A 24,452-nucleotide genomic window follows, 5' to 3' on the forward strand; every position below is an offset into this window, starting at 1 on the left:
ACCTGTCTATCAGTACAATCAAACAGGTGAGCATGTTGACAGATGCCAAGAAGTTCACACAAAGTTAAGCCATTAAAAAAAAAAACAAAAAAAAAACGGTTATGTTTTCAGTCCCACATGTCGCAGCCCAAACGGGTCTTCTGACGCCACGCATCATCTAACCGTGCTGAGACTCTATGAGGTCCACAGGCTCGCACCTGTGTGGGAAAGTTCAAGTCGGGCAAAGAGAGGAACGCTTGAGAGTTTTATGGAAGGAGCTAGAAAGAGTTATTGCCACATAGACAGACAAAGAGGTCAGGAGTTTGCCCCTGGGTGCTGCAGCTGTTTAGAACTGGATGTGCAGGGATGTGTTAAACCCAGGCTATAACTTTGTTATTGGGACTAACCATATTATGCTTATAGTTTGATTAAAGCATTTATTTTCTTCACTGTAAATGGATTCCCCCTATAAACCTGCATGATTGGTTTGATAATTTGATGAACGTTCTTAGGATAAAGTCTGGAGGAAACGTCATTAGTAACAAACATGCAGGAAGGAGCCATTTTTAGAGAGTGTCTACTCAGACTTGACCCCTGCACCACCCGCGACAAAAATTTTGAATGTGTTCCCCCCTTCTGGTCATGCAGCACTTTTGTCAAAACAGATAACTCTTTATCTCCGAAGATATCAATGCATCAACACAAAAGTTTCACTAATGTGAAAAAAATTTAATAGTCTGTAAAACGGGCAACAAGTCCAAATTTGATCCTCGTTCCAATTCAATATATCACTTAAGATGTTTACTCGACAGCTAGTGCGTTCCAGTGTTCATGTGCACTTACTAAATGGCCCGGCGTTGGGGAACGGGAGTCTTTGAGTCCTGCAGAGCCGGGGACGTCCAACAGGGGCCATTTCATCTGCAGGTACTGTGGGGAAAAGACAAAATAGCAGATTGAAGAAACAGCGCAAGGAATAAAGCTAGACAAGCATACATCAGTGTAGAGCTCGTGCACGTGACGTCACCATTTTCACGGCGCCATATTGCCGGTCAAAAAGAGCTGCTCTACAGTGTGGGGGAGATTGAAGCGGAGCAGAATATACACAATGCCCAAGACTTGTTGTGCTGTTGGTTATTATAACAGACGAGAAAGATATTCAAAGAGGTCATTTTATAGAATACCAGCTGAAAAGACCAGAAAAGATAGATGGATTTCGGCAATCAAACGTGACGGATGGTGCCCAACCAAATACACTTGACTGTGTCGCGATCACTTCATTTCAGGTAGGAATTATTCTTCTGAATCTCAAATTCCTAAGAAGTATTTATAATGCCAAGTTGGCTCATTTGAGAAAAATGCATACAAAAAAAGACAGGGAGACATCTCCAACGTACACGGAAGCGTATTGCGGCCACACGTTAAACTTTGGTAAACCTCTCCGCGACAGACGTTGTTTTTTTTTTTTTTTAATATGCATTGTTCTCAAATGAGTCCAATGCATATTTAAAAAAAGGGGAAAAAAACATTGGTCACACAGGGGTTTACGTAGGTTAACGTGTGGCCGCAACACGCTTCGTGTATGGAGGAGCCGACTCTTGTCTTATTTTTTTTTTACGCATCGTTCTCAAATGAGCCAACTTGGCATTATAAGTACTTCTTGGGAAACGCTACGGAGGAGCCGACTCGCTCAATCTGAAATTACCAATAAGTATTTCCAATACCAAGATGGCTACTTTGAGAGCAATGCGTATTAAAAAAGTCGCAGAGGTTTACGGAGGTTAGGTGTGGCCGCAATCGCTTCCGTGTACGTTCAGTGGGGACTCCGTCCTCTTTTTTTTGTGTAAAACTATCGGGTCATTTATGTAAATATTGGTATTTGTATTGATTACTATCTGAAAAGATTGATGGATTTCGGCCAAGGTTAATGTGTAGCCAAAGACACTTCCGTGTTCACGAGCCGTGTCCCCGTTGAGAACAGATCAAGCAATGAAGTATTTGTATGCATCCAGACTTTTCTACCCTTTCAAACTCTTCCGTGTAAATCTCGACGACTTACTCACCAGATCTATGTGTAGATCCAGTTGTCCAACACAAACGGAAGCGGGTTAACTGTCCAATTTCTTACCGGCGAAAACATCGATTTCAGGATTAAATATGGGTGTGTCTCTCATTTTTCCACGCACCTTCTAAATGTTTAACAGTGTCGGACAAACTCTGGGCATTGCGCAATAAGACGTATTTTCGTGATGTCGCCAACCGACTTAGCATTGAGCAATGCTTTGCTTCCCCGGCAGTATGGCCAGCCGCGTGACTTCGGTGACGTAGGTGCACGAGCTCTATAAGATTGGCTGCATTAATGCATCATGGTTTCTCATCTATTGACACCATTTACTAAAGTAAAAGTGACTGGTGTCAGCAGCAGACTGTGAAATTGCTGTTTGTCAAGGAAAAACAAGTGGCCAGCTGTGGATGCCCATCGCAGCGCGGGTGGGAAGCGACAGCTGGAAGGAAGCCCCAACAAGGGTGCAACCAAAGGTTGGGCTGCACACTTGACGCAAAGTCGGTCTCAATCGATTTGGCCTTTTTGTCCCACCTTCTGGATCACAGTTTTTCCACAGATATCATAAGGTTGTTTGCATTTAATATCGCTCACCATCACAGAAACTTGGAAAAAAAAAGAGAGCTGTGTACTCGAGTTTTTTTCCCCACCTCTTTTGATTTATAGAGCAACAAGCTGAATATTTTTTTTTTGTCCTGCAGTAATCGAGTTAGCATGAAGCCAGATTTCGAAAAGCACGTCTCAACCATCTGGTTTATGAATCACTTTAAATGTCGCGTACAGCAGCTTGTCAGGCCATGTGGGTTTTTTTCACCTTGGGACAACTTCAAATTAATTTTGCTCATCCTTGTCCGCATTATAAAAAAAAGGGTATCGAAGCTGATTTTTGTTGTTGTTTTTATCTTTTGGGCACATGCATTACGCGCTAGTAGTTCCAGCTCAGCTCACAACACCACTGTCATTTATTTACATAGCATTGTCCTAACAGCACAGTCTGCTCTCCATTGATACAAAAACTGCTGATGGATAGTTTGCACGTGACACTTTTGTGGTAATACTATTAAAGCAATATCTGAAATGTCCCGTTTTCAAAACCTTTTGCAGGATAAATGATGACAAACAAGCTCGGCGGAGGAGTCATGCCTTCACGTTTGGATTTTTAAAAGGCCATTCATCACTCTGGTTTGTAAAGAGGAAGGAAGCTTGGATGGCTGTGGGTTAAAAATGGAAAAGACATTATAACAGAGGGGGGAAAAGGGGGACTGGAGGGAAAAAAACATTTTCAGGAATGAGTTTGTCGAGCAGGCGGAGGGTATTGTTTCCTGACAGCTGGGGTCCAACAGAGTACCGGGCCAGGGGGAAGGGGACCCTTTTTCTCCTTGGAAAAAAAAAAAAGAAAGAGAGGGGAATTTCTTGACATCAGCCCGCTTCATTTTCCCGATTCTGAATTGTGCGTTCCAACTAATGGGCCCGAGTCCATACAACTGTCAGGAGCCAGTTGCTTTTACAGACTGCGAGCTCGCTATTGAAACTTTCTGCCACTGTGTGCATGGTGCCTTAATGAATGCTGCACTGTGGGGATAAAATCCAAAACAATGCAGTTTTCTACATCTAATCTATGTCAATCATGAGGCCTTCCACAATTGACACAAGTGCTATTGTGAGCATTTGGTTAAGCCCAACCCTGCCCACCATGACTCTCCTTACCCAATCCATCCACTTTTTGACAGCTTTCTGCCGAGAATGAGGAACGTGCCCCGAGGCCTGTTTTGTTTTTTTTGTTTTTTTCACCTTTCTTTTAATTGCCAGCGCATCCGATGGCGCAACTCTTCGCACACGGGCTAGTCGCTCACTGTCACATTAGCTGCCGGGCCTACGTTGCAAACTATAACACAATGCCACTCACAAACAGACGAGAGGGAGCGAAGCGGCGGGAGGGGATGTGAGTTGTTTCAGGAAACAAATGGGCAGGAATTGTGAGCTGCATTCCTCAGCAAAAACTTCTTAGTCACAAATGAAGACAGGAATGTATGATAAATTTGATGATTATACATTTCAAAACTAAAGCAAAAGCAAAGCAAAGCAAATTTATTTGGATAGCGCATACATGAGTAAAGGAATTTTAAAATAAAGAGATAAATGGGATAAAAACAATAAAAATGACAAACAATATTTTAAAAAAAGACAATTAAAACCACATACAGTGCAAGTAATATGATCAAAAAATTAATGTATTCTAAAAAGCATGAGGAAAAAAACGAGAGTTTTCAACCTGGATTTAAAAACATTCACACTTTGGGCTGACCTCACCTCTGTTGGCAACTTATTCCATTTGTATGCAGCATAATAGCGTACGGCCATCCTACCCTGAGCTAAGCTAAGCGGGTTTGGTCCTGGTTAGTACTTGGATGGGAGACCTCCAGGGAATACCAGGCGCTGTAAGCTTCTCTACCCGGCTAGATGCCGAGGGGTTGCGTCAGGAAAGGCATCCGGCGTAAAACTGTGCAGACAAATATATGCGTTCATCTAAGATGACACGCTGTAGCGACCCCTAACGGGACAAGCCCAAAGAAGAAGAAGAATCATCTTAATAGCTAAATGCTCCTTCACTATGTTTGCTTCGGACTCTGCGCTCCACTATTTGACCTGAGTCAGTCGATCTCAGAGCTCTATTGGGTTTGTATTCCGTCAGCATTTCTTTCATGTATTCAGGACCGAAACCATTTAGTGATTTATAGACCAGTAGCAGAACCTTAAAATCTATTCTAAAGCTGACTGACTGGAAGCCAGCGCAAGGACTTTAGGATTGGCGTTATATGCTCTGACCGCTTTTGATCCGAACTAGGATTTAATCACAAGCGTACCTACGTAATCTGAAGTAAATCGCAAACTAGACGGCTTCATTTTACTTTTATACAAATGGAACAGATGTATTGTCGTATGGACGTACAGTATGTCCGGTTCGGTGTGGGAGTTGGATGCACTGTTGCATTAAATAGACTCGGACGGGCAACTGAGAGAAATGTGTGGCTAAGTGATGCTTAGCCGATCCATTTTTACAATTCTTTAGTTGTCTTCCAGCCTCCCTTGCCGCCTCCAACACTCAGAATAAACATCAGTCAATGTGCTACTTTTACAGGACCCAGATGCAACAAAGGTGGCAAACACGCCACAGATTTTTTTTTTTCCCCAAACTGGAACTCTTTGGGTTTTTGAAGAGTGAATATGACATACGCTCCGGGGCGTATGGCCTGCCAGAGCAGCGTTCTAATTGTTACGCTGCTCTCAAAGAGCCCTGGAAAACGCAGCCAAAAGTCTTTGTCATCTCTGAAGTGTGTGATGCCATACTGCAGGCCAACATCGCAGTGCGGAAGAGACAGATGTTTGGACATTTGTTGTCAAAGTAAGTCACGCGCGCTGCCAAAGGGACAGAAAAAAGAAAATCCTCAACTATTCAAGCAACTAACCTCAAATTTTAGAGGCAGAGCAATCAGACGGACAAAAAATCTTTACAATTCAATCCAAAAACCAATACAAAACTTCAGTCGGAGCAGGATTCCGTTATGCTGCTCGTCGCTCAGATCCAATCAGACAAAGTCAAAGTGCAAACAGAGTGAATGCGTGCAAAGGGGCGGCTCAGACGAGGCCTCGCGCTTGTGAAATGGCTTCGCCTAACTTGTAGTGAATAGCGCAGCGGCAGGAATGCCTCCGCGGATCGCTCCAGCAGATAATGTCAATCACCTACTGTGTGGAGAACCCCTCCCCATTGTTTTCTTTTAGCCCCCAACAGCAAACAAATGGGCCACACAGCTTGCTCTTTTGACTGAGGTGTTAATTACCGTCCCCTGCCCATATGAACGGCAGCTCCAGACAATAGTCCTGTCAGGCCCCGACACAACAGTCCCTCCCTGGTTTGCTCTGCTCATATCACCTGCTTATGCGGGGCTATTGACACCTCAACCCGATCTGTGCATGAAACACAATTAAAGCTTTCGGGACAAAGAAGCTGCGATAAGTAGCCCCCGCCTTGTCTCCAACTTTGCATTAAACTCATTGTTTGCCAACATTAGAGGCAATTACACTGACAATTCTTAAGCAAACCTCGCCAGTCATTGTGCTAATTAGTGTGTAATTGACGGGGAAACGACAAGCAGCTCAGCTGGTCAGACCCGCAAAGCCCAATTGGGCCGAAGCAAAATTTTGAATGGCCACCAGTCCTCCTTATCCCATCACCGTGGAGTAAGTAGATTAGTGAAAGAGGAAGCCATTTATTAAGGGTATCTACAAAGAGAGTACAAACACAGAGGAACAACAAACATATTTAGGAGGCGGAGTAGAGAGCAGGTCTATAGACTGTTTTCGACCACGTGACTACATCCGGGGCGCTTGGCCGTGTTGGATGGGTTCACTCTACTTTTACATATAGACCGGTGTTACACAAATGTTCGTACGACTGTTAAGAGTGACGCATGATAGCTAAAATACTTTGGAAAGTTATCGGGGCTCATTAGATGTCGTTTCGAGAAACCCTTACGACAAGAAATGCGACCCATATGCCACAAACGGAGCACACAAATGCGGGGCGTCGGTAACCTATCCAGACATCGTACACTCTTTTCGACAATAGCTTACACGATGAACCAACTAAAGAATTAAAAAAGGTCTCGAGGCCTACAACCAATTCAGCAATGGCTGGGTTCGTCATGCGGCGGTATCCATTGTAAGCATAATGCTAAATTTAGTTAACCGCAGAATGCAATTTCAATATGTACCGCGTGATTACAGTGAGCGCTGTGTTAAATTATGTTGATTATACCAACGAAAGAGGTGTAGATTATTATTTTCATTTTTGTTACCGAGTGGGAGAGAGAGAGGTTCGACCGGGACGAGTACCAAGTGGAGCATGCACCTTTTTCTCCACTTTTTTCTACATTTTTTAACTCAACTCACGAAACAGCTAGCAATGCGGTAACTTGCTTTTGCAAACTCATTATGATAAAACAGAAAATACAGATTTTGGAGACATGCATAGCATTCACACACGAGTATTGTGCTTGCCTGCTAGATGGGCTCTGCTAATACGTGACGGCCGCAGTTGTCGCCGTTTGGTTGCTCACTGCTCCGTTTTCTCCCGCTGGTTCTTGATCACAGCTAGCAGTCGAAAGAAAGACGCTTTACAACGGCCATTTTAGCTACTGATAACATAGCAGTGCGCCTCCATTCGTACGCCTTTCTGAAATGACTCCTGCTTAGTTACGTGTGTTTACGTGAATTCACCCAACCAAGATGATGCCCGCGTTCTAAATCAAAAGAGTCTATTCTCCAAGATAAACGTCGTGTCTCTTGCACCCTGCAAAGTACCGCACACTCTCAACCGGCACTGACAAATTATTTCAAGCACTTGTGCAACTTATTTCTTACGAAGCGCAGCCTTCTTTTATTAACCCCGTCGAGCCCGCGATTCTGCGCCGGCGATAACATCCTGCCAATGGCGACCACATTTGAAGTGCCCATTAGCCTATTGAGGAATGAAGTTAAGTGACTATGTCAGGGACACTCCCTCGGTTTGCCGGGCTTCTTTTGTGACCTGCTTGGTCATCCCGCACTCTTATTCACAGCCGGTAAAAAAAGAAAAAAATGGGTCAAAGGTCAGACATCCAGAGTGCTGTGGTTTCTATGGCAACGTGGCCTATTAAGGCCAGGCTCATTGGCCTCTTAACATGCTCTTGTACACAAAAGAACTATTAGTGCAAAGAGGGAGAGAGGAGAGTGAAGAGTGGAGGCAGCGTCAGGGAGGTCCTAACAACACGGCTTCGATGTTTTTCCAAGATTTCCAAGATGATTACCACCGAGCCGCCGGCACCTCTGTCCAGCGATCGTATATTTTCAAATTAGTTCCGAATATTTGGAGAAAAATAACGTTAACTGTAACAGCAGACAGCGGCGTCACAGTGCGGCGCGTCTTGCCCGAAGCCATGCGCTCGAAACGTGTGACTGACTCATGCGTGTTCTGTACGTTATCAAACTGGCCCGCAAGCTGGGTTTATTTGAAAAGTCCTGGGAGTGAATTTACTGCAGATTCAGTCATAAAACAGCACGAACAAAACACAAGGCCAAGATAAACCCACCCCCAAAAGAGCGTCTTTAACATTCGAACCCAGCGAGTTGGAATTTTTGCAAGTCAAGCAACTTTTGCTGGATTTTTTTTTTCTTCCTACTTCATGACACGATCCTGAGTTATTGCTTCCTGTATCCACAGCTTTAGAGCTTTAACTCAGAGCTCGCTTGTGTTTTTTTTTTTTTTTAATATACCCAAAAGCTACCCTAACTAGCTGCCTTTCACCTCATTTTAATGGCATACAAATTCTTTACCTGTGGTTAAAGCGATGAATAAATGAGTTATTGTCCTAGGGAGTACAACAGCGGGTCACGGCACAATTAAATGCACCAGAACATAATTATGCATCTGGTTGGAGCGAGGCCATGTCATAAAGACAGAGAGGAGGGTGTAAAGCTGTTCAAGTCAATTACAAGAGTTAGTTATGTGGTTTCTCATACCTTGGAGATCTGTTTTCGATTGTCACTGGCACCTCTGCTCAGTGTCAGGGTGCTCCCGTTTCAAGACTCCAGTGTCGGAGCTGTCGTCACGTTTCGTATCCTGTGCCATTGTTTGCCCATTTGTACAGGAACACAACTTTTTTTTTTTTTTTTTTTAATTGTTCAGCGAGCAGTCTTATTTCATTGAAATTCACAGCCGTAAACGTCGGTATAATTAATTCCAGAGCACAAGGTGGTTAGCAGCACTCAGCTGGAGGTTTATAGCAAAGCTGGACTTGGAATACGGTATGAGTGTGCAACTCCAAGTCGACGGCGGCGCCGTGCAAGTGAGAACTTTTCATTTCGAACCCAACGCGGACTGATAGAATGCAGAATTCCTGCCGAGGCATAAGAGGTAATGATAAGCCACCTCACGGGGAACATTGTGAATAGCACGGCACAATGATTACTCCGCAAGCCCCGACCGCCATCTTGCGTTTCTAAGACGGGAGACAGTAAGTCTTTTTTTTTGGGGGGGGAGGGGGGGGGCTCTTCTTTGAATAAACATCCTTAAAAAGAGTGTTGAGAACAGACAATAAAGTGAAGAAGTTTGAAGCGGTGAGGTGGGCAAAAGTGCATGTAGGCAAGGCAAAATAGTTTTGTTTTTTTAAAAGTGACTAAATTAAACACATTTGTTTCAGCTCACACATACCACAAGTCTTATGAAAACAGAGGCCTGATTGTGTTCACTCTGCTGGTCCCCCCCCCACCCACACCCCATGCCCCCTTCCCCTCCACTCCTCACCACCACCTAACACCACCCAGCTTCCCCAAGCCGCCCCCACCCCCTGTCCCGAGCGGGAGCCCCCCAACCCGCCCCCACCACTCACACACACTCACACAGCTGCCTGCAGATGCCTCCTGTGTTTGCTCTGCGAACACGAGCACAAATCTCCAGGCCCACAGACTTCTGGGCCCTGCCTCATCTCACATTTTACTACCTGACATCCTTAACACCCCACCGTTAAACCCCACTCGGACTCTCCTGTCTGCCTGCCCCACCACCTGCACGCCAGCTCTGTCGCGCTCACACACACACACCCGCACGCCGCAAGTATGCTCTGACGCTCGGGCCTGTGGGAAATGCGCCTTTTGGAATATTTTGGCACACACCATCGAAAAATATCTTGAAGAAAATCATTGTCAAAGGTGCTGCAAGCAAAATCATTTGGTCGCATGTCGCCTTCCCAGTTCTGATTAAACTAGAGAAATAATAGCAAATGGAATATTCTGGCGTGAACTTTTTTTTTTTTTTAACTATACAACACGACTATCCGAACGAGAAATGTTTCTCATAACATAGATTCATCCTACCATAGTACGACACGAAACCAGACCGACTATCGTAACATTCCCCAGGGTTAGCTATGCGTATTGTCAGCAGACTGGAGTGAGAGCTGGATCGCGGCCCGGCATTTTTCAGCGGCTGACATTTGTTAGCAGTCCCCGCTTGCAATTTGCAGGCTTCATTTTCATCACCGTCTGCACGGTGACGACCGGTGAGCACATCTGCCTCGCAGCTCTAAGGTCGCGGGTTCAAATTCGCGCCCGGCCTTCCTGTGTGGAGTTTGCATGTTCTGAGTCGGTTTTTCTGCAGGTTACTGCGGTATCCTCCCATATTCCCAAAAATGTACACGGTGGATTCATTGAAGACTAAATTGTCCTTATTTATATTTGCCCCGAGTTTGTCTAGCGGTCAGTTCAGAGCGTATCCCGCCTCTCGCCCCAAGTCAGCCGGAATAACATCCAGCACACTCGCAAGCCTCATGAGGATAAACGATAGAGAGAAAATGGATGAATGGATTTTCGGCATTAAGGATGGAATCGTGTCACAGTGATATTAGCTATACATTGAACTGGGATTCTTCCAATAGATACGTTTTTTCAGCTGGAATGTTTTTTTGAGGCTTCATCAGACGCATTAATGTTTCTGCTGATGAACAATGCGAAAATAAACTATACAGTATACATCAGCAGTCAAGGGTGAACATTTTAAACAATAGATAGATCTTAAAGCCTCGAGGTGACTATGATGTAAATATCAGATTTCCACTGACTTTGTTTGGTAAAATCCCCTCACTATTACATAAAATGCAAAGTATGAACCCCATACAAACACTCAAATGTTGTTATTTTATCGTCAACGTAACTGTCACTTTCAAGGTTTGTAAACAAAATGCAAGTAGGAACGTTTATCTTTCTTGAAGAGTTCTTTCTTAACCCTCAAACATTTGCCACAACAGAATAAACGTCTCGGTCCAAACTGCACACTGCTGCAAACAATTAGAGTAAACCCAAGAACTGTAAGTTTTTCTGAGCGAGACACTGAGGAAAAAGAAAAAGTGAAGGGGGAGTGACCAAAAGGAGGAGAGGGGTGCTTTCGCACAATTACAGCGGGGATTTATGGCCTGAGAAACAATTTATAAATCACAGTGCCTGTGCTAATGTGCTCCAGATTGTTCTCTATGCAGCTGCAATTTTGGTCTGCGTGAAACGGCATAATAAACTTGGCTGGAGGACATGTTTGGGTGGTGGCGGGGCAGGGAAAAGTTGAGATCGTGGGTGGGGGCTGATGAGGGTGAGGTTATGTGCTCGAAAGTTCCAGAGGTGTTTTGCACAAAGGAAATGTGAGCCCTTTTTTTCATCACCCGGTGTGAAAGTTTGCCGAAGCGCCCTCGTCTAAAACTCAATCTTTGAGAAGTATCGATGCGCTGGAAATGGGAAGACCGTGGATTCAAGCATCTTTTCAAAGTGAACATCGGATCGGCAAGGAATCGCAACACATTGCCCGGGCTTACACTCTTAAGTATCCAGGCCCAAATCCAACCAGATTTCTGACCTCGTTGGGAAACGCTACACTTATTACATTGTAACGTAAGTGAAATGAATCGTCAATTATAATAAGAAAAGGCAAATGTTGCAAGCTGATCCCTTCATTGTGGGAGAAGGTCGGTGTGGAAGGAGGGATCGGATGTGCCAAGGATAGCCGGAGCTTTTGTGGCCACTCAGCCAACTGGCCCTGAACCTTGGCCTCTAACCCTTCACCCTGGGGGGCAAACAAAGCTCTGAGTGACATCTGAAACTCGACACTGCGGAGAGAGAGAGTGTCTGCTCAGGACTCCAATAACCCCATTAATTCTGCAGGAAAAGATGTACGCCATTTGACAATGTTTATGATAGATCTTTACAATGAGCCTGTCGAAAGGGGACGCCGTCTTCTTTACTTATTCGCAAATCCATCTTGCGCGGAAAAGAGCAAAATGCTTCATATCGAGTGGCTCAAAGTAGAGTAGCGACTGTGAGTGATGCACACATGCCTACAATTAGGGAGTATCCAAATAAATTGCTTCTAATAAGAACAACATGAAGCTAATCTTCACTTTTTAAGAGACCCGCTGTTGCATTTTCCCCATCGCCTCAAAAAGGGATTCCGTGGATTGAGGTCCGCAGAGCGCCGGCATTAGCATACTGGAAACAAAAACAAGAGAGGGAAAAAGTTGGTGGCGTACGCGAGCCTCCGTCTCCAGTGCGCCGAGAGCCACTGTAGTATTTCAATCGGGCGAGGAGGGAGGAAGACCGGGCCAAGCATTCTGGAGCTCAGCTGTGAGGCTCTAAGCCGTTGCCCTAGGGTTTTTGTCCTGCCTTTCAGGGCAAGTCTGAGGTAGTCAAAGAAGCTATTCATGGCGGGCGCTCCCCCTGGCAACACACCCATACAGCCCCAGTTAAGTCAGCGGTGAGCTATAGAGCCTCCCCATTTCACACGAGAATCAGACCTGCCCCTAAAGCCTGCTTCAGGGATCTCCAATGGCCGGACCCTCCAACCTATGTACAAATCAAACAAAAGGGCTCCTTGGCCCATTCCGTGTCATATAAGGCTGATTAGATCTTACCCGCCACCGCCCACCCACCCCCATCCCACGTAGATACTCAAAATTTGGAGCGAAACCCGGTGACATTTATCGGGATTCGGTGCCCGACCATAGAAACGCTCAATGGTTTTATGTCAACACAGCGCCATCACGAAGCTTCTAATCGCACTTGAACTAACCTGAACGTGTCACATGATTAAGTCCCCCAAACAAAGAAACCTAATCATTCGGATCCTCTGAAGCAAGCACAAGGGGGAATCTCACTCGTGTCTTATGTCTAAGGAACACAAGGTTTCCCAACCACAGCCATTACTTAAAACTAATCAAGAACATTACCATAACATTTTAAATCAAGCAGATAAAGGTCAAGAAAGAGTGATATTCTGCGGCGGAGGCCGACGTGACGCGGGCAGTCTGCCCGACGTTACGGCCGTCTCTTCCGAGAGGATCCGCATCTTGAGATAAGGCTGCTCCACATTTACGGTGACTTGTGCTTTTGCTTGGCTTTAATCTAATTTAATGCTTGCCAGAACATTGTGACTCCTTAACAAGTACAATTGGTTTACGGAGGTAACTGAGGGAAGTCGGGGGCACCCGGAGGTTGCAGAGTTCTGATTTCATGGGAGACTTGCATTAAAAGAATGAACCTATTATTGGCAGAAACACGGTCAGCAAATATTCAGTCAAGGAAAAATTTCCCTCTTCAAATGTAAAAAGTTTCATTGCAATTACAATTTGAACACAATTCCGACATTCCGGTGTTGCAGTACTCGCATAGCGTGCAAAGTTTCATATTTTCACTTAATAGTTTCCAAATATCAACAAAAGTATCAAACACATTCAGGTTGTTCTTTTTGCAGCCTCACGAAGAATACAAATGAGAATTGGTACGATATTAAAAATTTTACTTTGATACTACTATACCTGCATAAAATACGTTGCAACAAATCCCGAAAACAACACCACACTAAAAACCTAAAACATTAAGAAAAGCAGCAGAATCGTGGATGACAGAATTTGGAATTTCAAATATTTTGATAAATCCAAAGTTCTTAATGTTTTGAAAAATAATATTGGACTGGACGGCACGGTGGATCAGTCTGTAAAAAATTGGCCTCACAGTTTTGAGTTCCTGTGTTCAATCCCAGACCCGCCTGTGTGCAGTTTCCATGTTCCCCCCATGCCTGCGTGGCTTTTCTCCGGGCACTCCGCTTTCCTCTCACATCCCAAAAACAAGCAACACTAATTGGATCCACTAAATTGCCCCTAAAAGTGTGATTGCGAGTGTGACTGTTGTCTGTCTCTATGACCCCTCTGATTGGCTGGCGACCAGTCCGGGGTGTACACTGCCTCCTACCCGATGATAGCTGGGATAGGCTCCAGCACTACCGTGACCTTTGTGAGGATAAGCGGCTCAGAAAATGCACGGATGGACAGTCGGAACGGCATTTTTGATTTTTTTCCCCAACCTACTGTATCCCGTTATTTACGGAAACTCCAACCCATTTTCCCTTTTTTTTTATCCCCTGATTATCCACAAACCTGGGACACAATCCCCTGCTTAGTCACGTTGTTTTCCCCTCATGATTATTATAAGGAAGCCTCAATTATTTGCAGATATTCCGCTGTACACACACACAGACACACACACACACAACACTACCAGTAAAAAGTTTGTCATGCCACTGAATCAGAAGCCATGTTCAAACCTTTCAATGGTAGTGTCTATGTTGATGGACAGATATACACACATTTACGCTGATATTTATTTATTTTAATTATATAGTATATAATATATCCATCCATTTTCTTTGACGCTTATCCTCACGAGGATCGCAGAGAGTGCCGTAGCCTATTGCAGCTGTCAACGGGCAGGAGGCGGGGTACACCCTGAACTGGTCGCCAGCCAATCGCAGGGGACATAAGAGACAAACCGTCACACTCACAATCACACCTAGGGGCAATTTAGAGTGTCCAATTAATGTTGCATGTTTTTGAGATGTGGGAGGAAACCGGAGTGCCCGGATAAAACCCATGCAGGCACGGGGAGAACATGCAAACTCCACACAGGCGGGGCCAGAATCAAACCTGGGTCCTCAGAACTGTGAGGCCAACGCTTTACTAGCTGATCCATATTATATATTTATATCTTTATTGTATTTTATTTTCAAGAAAGTCTAAAATGGGCCACAAGTCAATTCACCGCTGTTACTGAGAGTTCCGTTTGTTTTACAGTACACTCGCAGTGTTTTGAAGGTGACCATAACATTGATGTTCATTTTCATGAGGGCGTCTATTATTATTATGGGATTATACAGCATTAGCATTAGACTAGAAGACCTCGATGAAGTGATGTGGTTTTTGTTACTGTAATATACCGTAATTTCCGACATACAACCCGTGACTTTTTTCACACATTTTCAACCCTGCGGTGATGCAGCTAATTTGTGCATTTTTTTGCTAACGGCCAGAAGAGGACACTCGAGTGGAAAACGTACGAATGAGACCGGTGGAATATATGTGACTATATGACTTTTACCGGCCCTGTTACACTGCGCTAGCGTTAGCGCTGTGCCAGCGTGTTGCTGTTGTGTTACTGGCGTGTCTCAGTGATATTTACCGGTAAGTTTTATTTTAACCGGTCTGTTAGCGCTAGCATTAGCTCTAGGTTTAGCGCTGCGCTAGTGTTAAACTCTTTCTGTGTACTGCCATTCTTTGTAAATATCTTCTATACATTGAATGTGGGTTTCAATGTGGGCACTTGCGGCTTTTACACAGCTGCGGCGTATGTATGTACCAAATGGTATTTCCTTTACAAATGTACTCGGCGATGCTTATAACCAGCTGCGCTCTGTAGACCGGGAATTACGGTACTGTTCTTTGTTTTAGGTGTTAGATCCATCCATTCAACTTCAGGTGGGAGTTGTCATCATATTGTGAATTTGACTTTTGTAGACCGTAGCTTTAACTTTTGATGTCCCTCTATGCTTGCTATAGTGGCACCGAGGAACCGCAAAGGTGAACTAAAGTATGAAAGCATACGCCGCAGCACACTGGTTTGGTGGTCCTTCTTTCCAAAAACAAATATTTTACAGGAGTGACAAATAAGCAGCTTGAAGGGAGCACACTTAGCCTCTTATGGAGAACTGTTCACGCTCTGTCACCTGAGGGTGCAAAAAATCTAAGCTATAGAAATTTTTTTGACAGCAAGGCATCACGGTACATTCTTGTACGGGTATACTATGGAACCTAAATACTAACACTATTTTAAGAGCTGGTGGGACGGTGGCGCAGCTGGTAAAAGTTCTGAGAACCTGGGTTTGATCCCAGCCCCGTCTGTGTGGAGTTTGCATGCTCTCCCCGTGGCTCCGTAGGTTTTCTCCAGGCACTCCGGTTTCCTCCCACATCCCAAAAACATCCACCATTAACTGGACAGTCAAAATTGCCCCGAGGTGTGATAGTTGTCGGTCTACATGTGCCCTGCGATTGGCTGGCAACCGGTTCGCGGTGTACCCCGCCGTCTGCCCGTTGACAGCTGGGATAGGCTCCAGCACTCCCCGCAACCCTTGTAAGGATAAGCGGCAAAGAAAATGGATGGATGGATTTTAAGAGCTTAATCGTCACATTTTGATATCCAGAAGATTTGCTTGTTTTGACTCGTGCAGTCATTTGTGTTTTTAAATTCCCTTAACATGAAATGCAACCAGATTGTTCCAACTGTAAATTACCATACATGGCCTGGTGGATTCAAAACGGATTTCACGGAAACGTCGTCTATTCAGCGTTGTTTGGAATGCTAAAGACCAAGTCAGTACTTTGACGGGCTGTTCGACAAGTGTATAAAGCCGTAATACAATGTACCTGACATTTCTATCAATGGACGCTATAAAATTGCGTCACCACCACTTGAACAAACTCAGCGGGAAGCTGCTAAAGTGATTTATAGGTTTTAACATGAACAACAGCTGCTCTGCTTGCTGTCACCTACTCTCATCCTGAACGGATATCCATTCACGTCTTAATTTAGTATGACCGCTAAAACCTCGCTGATACAAAACACATACAGTATGACGTGGCCTTTAGCCATCCCTCAGTGGACAGCGTACATACGGGGCGAGGGGCAAACCTGATAGAAATCTTAGCAGTACTGGATTGACATGTATGCGACTTGATAGCTTCCTGCTGTTTACTGATTGGACTGCGAGAGGGAATGGCAAGGCATGGTGCTCTGTGGGAGACAAAAAAAAAAAAAAATCCCCCGATAAGTGAGTGCCTCAAGGTCTGGAAGTGGGCCCACTTCAGGATAACAGGCAAAAGAATCGCGGGAGCCGTATCTGCCCCATTTTCTGCTCCCTCCACCACCATCTCGTCAACAATCTTCCTTGTCTTGCCTGCTCTCTCTTCCTCCTCTGCCGCAGCCTGTAGAGCTTAAACTGAAAACAGCTGCTCAAAATACCAGACTGATGAAACCCTGTTTAGCGCATTTTCTTTTTCTTCTCGCTGTACAATCACATTTTATGAGCATGGAGTGAAATGTTTAAGGCGCAATTATGGAGGATAAGCATTTTTTTTTTTTATGTGAACCAAACTGTAGTGTAAGGCGCTAGTTACAGATACCGTAGCAAGACACAATACAACCACTACACCCCACCCCTCTAAAAAAAACAACAACAAAAAAACAGCAAAGCCATGAAGAGATCACATGGCTGAGTTTGCAAGCTGCCGCACACCAGTTGACAATCGTACTATGTTTTTGTGAAAAAAAAATACAGCATAGTATTTTGTATGTGGCTCCTCAAACCGTGATACAGTGTCACAGTTTTTCTGTTGCATAATGTCGGTTGATGCACGGCGCTCTATCGCTTGGCTTGCGGCGAAGAGTCGCTGACTGTGTATTTTTGCGATTGTCCGCTCAGTGTGTGGCGGACGTTTGGACTTGGGTTTAAATTTTGTGCATCATCACCCAAGAAAAGCATGAGAAACAATACGACCATGTGCAGTGGTCTTCACGACATGCTCGATGAGCTCCAAAAACGATTGGATCTCATTACTATGTAATGACACCAGAAAGCAATAAAGCACCAAAAAAAATTTTTGAACGTGCTTTAAATTTTTCGCATATTACACTGAAAGTCCACATCACAATGAAAACGAGACACGTGAGATTTGCCCAAGTATCATCTTTTACAGATTTAATTTAATCATGGACCAGCACAATGGATCATCAGGTAAAGCTATGCCCTCACAGTTCTGAGGACCCGGGTTCGATCCCAGCCCCACCTGTGTGGAGTTTGCATGTTCTCCTCGTGCCTGTGTGGGTTTCCTCCGGGAACTCCGGTTTCCTCCCACATCCCAAAAACATGCAACATTGATTGGACACTCTAAATTTCCCCTAGGTGTGATTGTGAGTGCGACGGTTTGTCTCTTGTCTCGATGTGCCCTGCGATTGGCTGGCAACCAGTTCAGGGTGTACCCCGCCTCCTGCCTGTTGACAGCTGGGATAGGCTCCAGCACTCCCCGCGAACTTCGTGAGGATAAGCGGCAAAGAAAATGGAATGATGGACCAGCACCATTTTTTGTTGTTAAGAGTGAGAAATAAGGCCTAAAACTACGAGTTCCTGCCCCGGGAATCAATTTCACACCACAGAAAATGATATGAATGAAGATTCTGTTTGTGTGGCATACGTGTCTCCATCTCATCAATGATTAATGATAAGAAGAAAAAGCTGGAGGTTTTCAGAATCTTCCCCTGGCTGTCAGTCGCACAAGGGCTGAGTTGCACACTGATCTAGTGACCATCCACAACCAGCTCGAAGAACAACGCGTGATTACCCAGATACATGCAGCACAGTCGTAGGAATAAATTAGTCTTTGTTATTTAAGGCAATATTTTCCTCTCTTGAAAAGAAAGGGCTGTTCCCTGAAGCTATTGAACGTGCGTGGTCAACATCACACTTTCAGAGCTCTGAAGAGGAGTAAAAAAGGAGATGATGGAGTAATATCAGGTGAAGCATGTTCAGCTTTGGCCAACAACAACGTTCACAATACCTACAATAACAAGAGTTGTATTCGAATGTCAAATCACAGGTTGCATTACAACCACTGCACCACACCATTCATCAGTAGCTCCTTTCCCACATCTGGTCCTGGTCTGCCCTTTTCTGTCCTCTCCTTAAGTGTCCTATAAGTTAGGTGTTACGTGTCCAACCCCGTCTACAAATAAGAACACAATTTTACTTTTCCAGTGTTACTTGTGGTCATATACTACCTCTAGACCAGGGGTGTCGAACTCATTTTTGTAGAAGGCAGTTATGAATGTGAAACCACGAAAACCTTTCACTTCCTCATATTCACAGATGAAATTCACGAGCTGGTTTTGTAATCACAATCAAGGGTAATGTGTTTTTGAACTATTGCTGTTGTTTGGGCACAGGATATTTCTTGCAATATCGCAATGTTACCATTTATGATATGATGATTTGAAACTTCATCACAGATCTTTTTTTTTTTTTTTTTAAATCATGGGAGTTGATTCTCATAATTTTCCTTTGCGGGCCACATAAAACTCTGCGGCGGTCCAGATTTGGGCCATGGGCCTTGAGTTTGACACCCCTCATGTTCTGTCCCCTGATCCTCCCTCTATTCGGCTGCATTATCAATAAAAATGTGAGTATTATTTTAAAAATACAACAAATAAGTATTTCAAACTCCCTGTTGCACAGGGAAATTGTTCCAGCACAAAAGGCATACAGATCCACCATTTGGCACGGTAATACAGCTGAACAGCACAGGGGTTTTTTTTTTTTTTTTAAATGTTGACATGGCGAAACTATGTACTGAAAACCTGAGACTATGCAGTAGCATTAGCCAAATGCGAAGAGAAAAACACATCAATCAATAAAAACCCATTCATGCTGGAACATCAAAGGGATTCATTGATGTCGCCGAAGATGGGGAGCGTGCGGCTTGAGAGGGGACATGTTGGTGAGCCTTTCCAGAAAAAAAAAAAAAAAAAAAAACGCTGCCGAGATGCTCCTGATGGGGCCCCGTGCTGGAGGATCCAGAGTGCACTTTAAACGGAATTCGTAATGCCGGGCGGGCGGGCTGGGTAGGTAGGGAACGAGCTCGGCGGCGGCGGACACTTTCGCATTCACGCTCTTCCCACGAGGAAAGGCTGCAGACCAGGACTGACACCGTTTCCGACAGATCCACAAAAGTGTTGTGCGGAAATGCGAAACTGGCAAATCAACGTTGCGTTCCCATGAAAACCCAGAAAGACAGGTTGAGCGTAAAGGCACAGAGGTAACCCATTATTTAAGTGTCACTTGTCATGCCATCTGCTGATCTGACAGTTGTACGGAATGAGGACTTTTGAATAGTTGACAGGATGTCAAATTACCGCATTAATCAGCTTTACATTGTTATGCGATGATTAAACCTGGACAGACTCTTGATGAGCCACTCTGTAATGTGTGGAAAATACTGACAGGACAGTAAAGGACAATATTAGAATGCTTTGGAACCTCTGGATGCAGCTGAAACTTGGAATTTGATCAGTTTTCAGGAAAACTAGTCCTCTGAAGCAAAAGTTCAGCGTATGGTCGGCTCTGACGTCAAGCAAAAAGACATCAGACAGTTTGAAATTTGAGCATTCCTCACGAGATCTCAACTCTTGTGTGTTTTGCTTTTTCGCTGGCATTTTGTGGCAGTTTTAATGAGGGCCAGCCTCACCACGGGTGTTAACAGAAGAGTGAGAAAAGAGAGAAATATACAACTTCTATAAAGGTGACTCATATTTAAAGGGAACGGATGGACCGCAATGCACCTTTTTGCTAATATTGTACAGTTTTTATGCTGAATATGAATCTTAAATCTACAGAAGGGTATTGTTGTTACACTAAAAAAAAAATCCTGTTTTTCGGGGTATTTTTTCTGTTTATAGGACGAATATTTTTCCCTTGTTTCTCTGACTATTTTTTTCTCCCTGATTTTCGGGCAAATTTTTTCCCCCCCTCTGTTTTTCGAGCTTTTTTTTTTCCCCCCGAGTTATGGGGACACATCGAACCCATGCGAGAACCTGTGAACGACAAGTGAGTCTTGGGAGAATCTGTAATCAGGAAAATGACCAACCTGTTTACTTTTATAAAAAAAATTTATATGGGATTAAGACGCTGGGAGATACTCTTGTCTTTGAGACACATAGATGGTATCATTAACTCGGAAAAAAATAGCTCAAAAAACAGAGGGGAAAAAATTAGTCCGAAAAACAGAAAAAAAAAATTGTATGAAAAACAAGGGGAAAAATATTCGGCCGAAAAACAGGGTGAAAAATATTAGTCCGAAGAACAGAAAATAAGCCTGAAAAACAGGATTTTTTTGTGCGTGAGACAGTAATACCCTTCTGTATAAATATAAATAAAGGAAACATTTTTATTTTTCGAATATCTCCAACAAATGAACGCACATTCCTGTATCCGCTGGAAAAGGATGGAAATGTGGCGGAGAAAGCCGATCATGGACATAACAACAAGTGACTCTTGGCGGACTCCGTAATAAGGAAAATGACCGTCTTATTTACTTTGATCAAATTTTATTTTAATATGGGATTAAAACACTCGGAGATACTCTTGTCTTTGAGTCATATAGATGGTATCGTTAACTCTTAAAAAAAACAGCTCGAAAAACAGAGGGGGGAAAAAATAGCCTGAAAAACTGAAAAAAATAGCCCAAAAAAAAAAAAAAACAGGGAGAAAAAAGTAGTCCGAAAAACAGAAAAAAAATTGTCTCAAAAACAGGGGGAAAAATATTAGTCCAAAAAAACTGCAAAAAATAGACTGAAAAACAGAAAAAAATTAGCCCCAAAAACAGGATTTTTTGTTGTTGTGTGTGTTTCACAGCAATATACATTTTTATATTTCTAATATTTGTAACAAATGATCCCAAATTGCTGGATTCGCTGGAAAAAGATGGGAATGAAGCAGAAACAGCCGATCGGGGACGTGACGTAGGACGTTGTGACAACGTCGTGGATTCCGTAGGGATGCACTGTAAGAACGCCGATTAATTTTCCGATAATTCGAGCGCTGAACATTATTCTGAAGGGTCACACGAAGACGGTGAAGAATACGAGCTTTATGAAGGCGTAAAAGGTTATCAATTTGAGCTGGCGATGAAGAAGCCGACGCAGCAGTCAGACCCTTCGTGGAAGATATGCCTCGTGCTGGAAACATCGATTGGTAAGCGTTTCTGAAGTTCTTTTTTGGTTTACTTTAGTTAGTGCAATTAATGATTTGGTACGCGACAACCGTGGCAACTACTTTGCGTGTAAAATGCTTATTATTGCACCAGAACACACAGAAGTCGAAAATGTAGTATATTTTATATGTTGGTATATTTTCACAAATAAGTAACAACATAATAAAACAATGCTGCTTTCTTTCGGCTTGTCCCGTTAGGGATCGTCACAGCGTGTCATCTCAAATGAACGCTCATATTTGTTTGGCACAGTTTTAATAATAATAATAAAATAAAAATAATAACAAATCATTTTTACGGATTGGTTTTAGCTTACAATCACTGAGGAATTCTCAAAACAAATGAGTTTTTCTTTGGTATGAATGCAAAAGACTCCCATCTCAACATCGTTCCAAAACAGCGCAACCCAGATTTTGTGACGTCAGAGGTCGGCCCACAAAATGAGTCGTTTTACAGGCAGGAGAAAAAAGGACAAAGTTCTCGGACTTGAAGTCATAAACGCTTATATTTTTGGGTAAAAACATCTGACAGGATATGCATTTTATGAAACAGTTGAAGATATATTTCCATCCAGATAAGATAATTTCCATTAGAAATTACACATTCCATAAATTTTAAAGTTCCCGGTGTTACTGGGAATGTAATTCATCTGGAATATTTTTGTCAGTTTTAGATTTTGCCCTTAGCAGTCGGGTTCGTTTTACGCCAAAGCGTGAGGTGCATCTGTGAATTCCCTTCGCATTAGGCACTTGCCGTTAAATTTACAAGCGTTTTGCAAAGTAACAGTGGCAAACCTATTTTTAAACGTGTATGACTGACGGGATTATCTGGGGTTTTTCCCCACATTGGGACGAGGGCTCCAGCTCAGCCGTGACCCTAACCAGGACAAGCAGGAGAGAAAACGGACGGATGGATCGTGTCGAATATTAGCAACTATTCAAACCGGCGCTGACGTTTTTGTGGTCGCTGCCAATCGGCCTCGAATTAATCAGTGACACTAAACTGATGTAGATGTTTGCCTTTAAAGGGAAAATCTTCTAAAAACTATATTGCCAGTCAAAAACGGTGCGCTCTGTTGACACGGCGCTTGGCTGAAAAAATATTTGCACTCCAGCATTCAGATTAGTCGGAGCAGAGGAATACAACACTGGGGGGGTTGTTAGAATGTGAGCGCCGGACACTGTTGCCTCTGTTGCAAAATATCCAGAGGGCTTCACCTGAACACGCCATCGGCACCTCCCCTAACCCTCGCAGACTTTGCAAATACAAACGTGCTTCGCGCATGACCGAGCGCGCGCACCAAGGTGAATAGAGCGCGCAACCTGATGAAAAGACGCCTCCACGCAAACAGCATTTGCTTATGTAGGGAGAGGCCCTTTTATTCACCGGGACAATGTCTGTGTTGACTTTTCTTTGTCCGTTTTAAGCAGCAAACGCAACAGAAAGGGGGAAGGGGGGGGGGCAGTCGGAGAGGCGTGCAATTGTAGCCTCTGACATGTTCAGACTTACACAAGCTCTCCATTCATATCTCAATCACCCACAAAATTCTATTCAACAATCATGCTCAGGTGTTTGTATGTTTGACGAAGATATATTTGGGAAAGCTAACCTCGCTCTCGCTTACTCGCAACTTCTCACACACAAGAGGCATTTCACTCTTTAGTGGTGATGATGATGATAGTTGCGGAATTGTTTCAAAGTGCTGATGAGGCTGTCAGACGGGGCCCACGGAGCGGATTCAGCCACGAAATCTGGCACCGCTCCGTCACTACGGGAACAATGAGGCGAGCATCGCGCCCGTGGACAGCCAAACAACGAGCCGGATTTAGTCTTGGTGGGACCGACCTCCACCCCTGAGCAGCCAGGCGTCTGCTGGAACATCTCTGCAAACATAAAACCTCCTCCTCAGCCCTCGCCGGATTACAGCGGAATGTCAGCTCGGAACAGCCTTTAAATCAGTTATGCTTGGCCCTCGGGGGAAGTCTGAGCTGATCCCACGTAGCCCGTCTCTCATTGCTCGTGATGGGCTCGCTGCATCCAAATTTAAAAACTCCACACCCAGGGAAATCACTGCCTGATTACTCTTCTCTGTATTTCCAAAGTTTTATTATACGGCGTTTGTATGTCAGAAAATAGAAGAATGCCATCTTAAATGAGATGACACCAAAAGTCCAAGTCCCTGAAATCATATGTACAAACACAAGCAAGCTATCTAAAAACAAAAAAACAAGCCTGCACGCATTGTTGTGGATGTAACTACCAAAAAATTTGTGATTACCCTTTAAAGCCATTAAATAGCAGCTCTCGACAGCTAACAAAAGCAGAAGCTCGTGTTACCTGCTATTAATCACATGATCTAATTGCAACTCGAGCGCGTCTCACGTTGCACAAACATACAAAAAAAAAAAAAAATGCACATAAAACAAACGAGTCGGGCCCAGAGCAACAAGGCACAATAAATAAACTCTGCCCGGGCCAATAGATTGTTTGTCTCTTCAAGCTCGAGGGATGACAGGGCATTTCAGGGTACCCTTGGGGCAAATCTTATCTCACAAGACATTCTGTGTCTTTTTTTTTTCTTCCTACAAACGTCTGTGATGAATGTAACTGTAAGGACCATAAGATAAACTTTCGGCCAAATGTCAAAGTAGGCTGTTAGACAAATGACTGTATAGCGCAGCACTTGACTAAAA

At 43.9% G+C, this 24,452-nt stretch overlaps 1 protein-coding gene across 4 annotated transcripts in view; it reads right to left on the reverse strand.

The window, feature by feature from the left end:
• tcf7l1b (transcription factor 7 like 1b) overlaps window positions 1–24,452 on the reverse strand; it is a 43,911-nt gene that overhangs the window by 16,538 nt on the left and 2,921 nt on the right. For all 4 annotated transcript variants that reach the window (XM_061817378.1, XM_061817379.1, XM_061817376.1 and 1 more), the window contains exon 4: window positions 823–906. In XM_061817378.1, coding sequence (XP_061673362.1) covers window positions 823–906 — 84 coding nt within the window. The remainder of the gene's footprint in view (window positions 1–822; window positions 907–24,452) is intronic.

This window comes from Syngnathoides biaculeatus, chromosome 4, assembly GCF_019802595.1.
Source record: "Syngnathoides biaculeatus isolate LvHL_M chromosome 4, ASM1980259v1, whole genome shotgun sequence".
Classification (NCBI taxonomy): domain Eukaryota; kingdom Metazoa; phylum Chordata; class Actinopteri; order Syngnathiformes; family Syngnathidae; genus Syngnathoides; species Syngnathoides biaculeatus.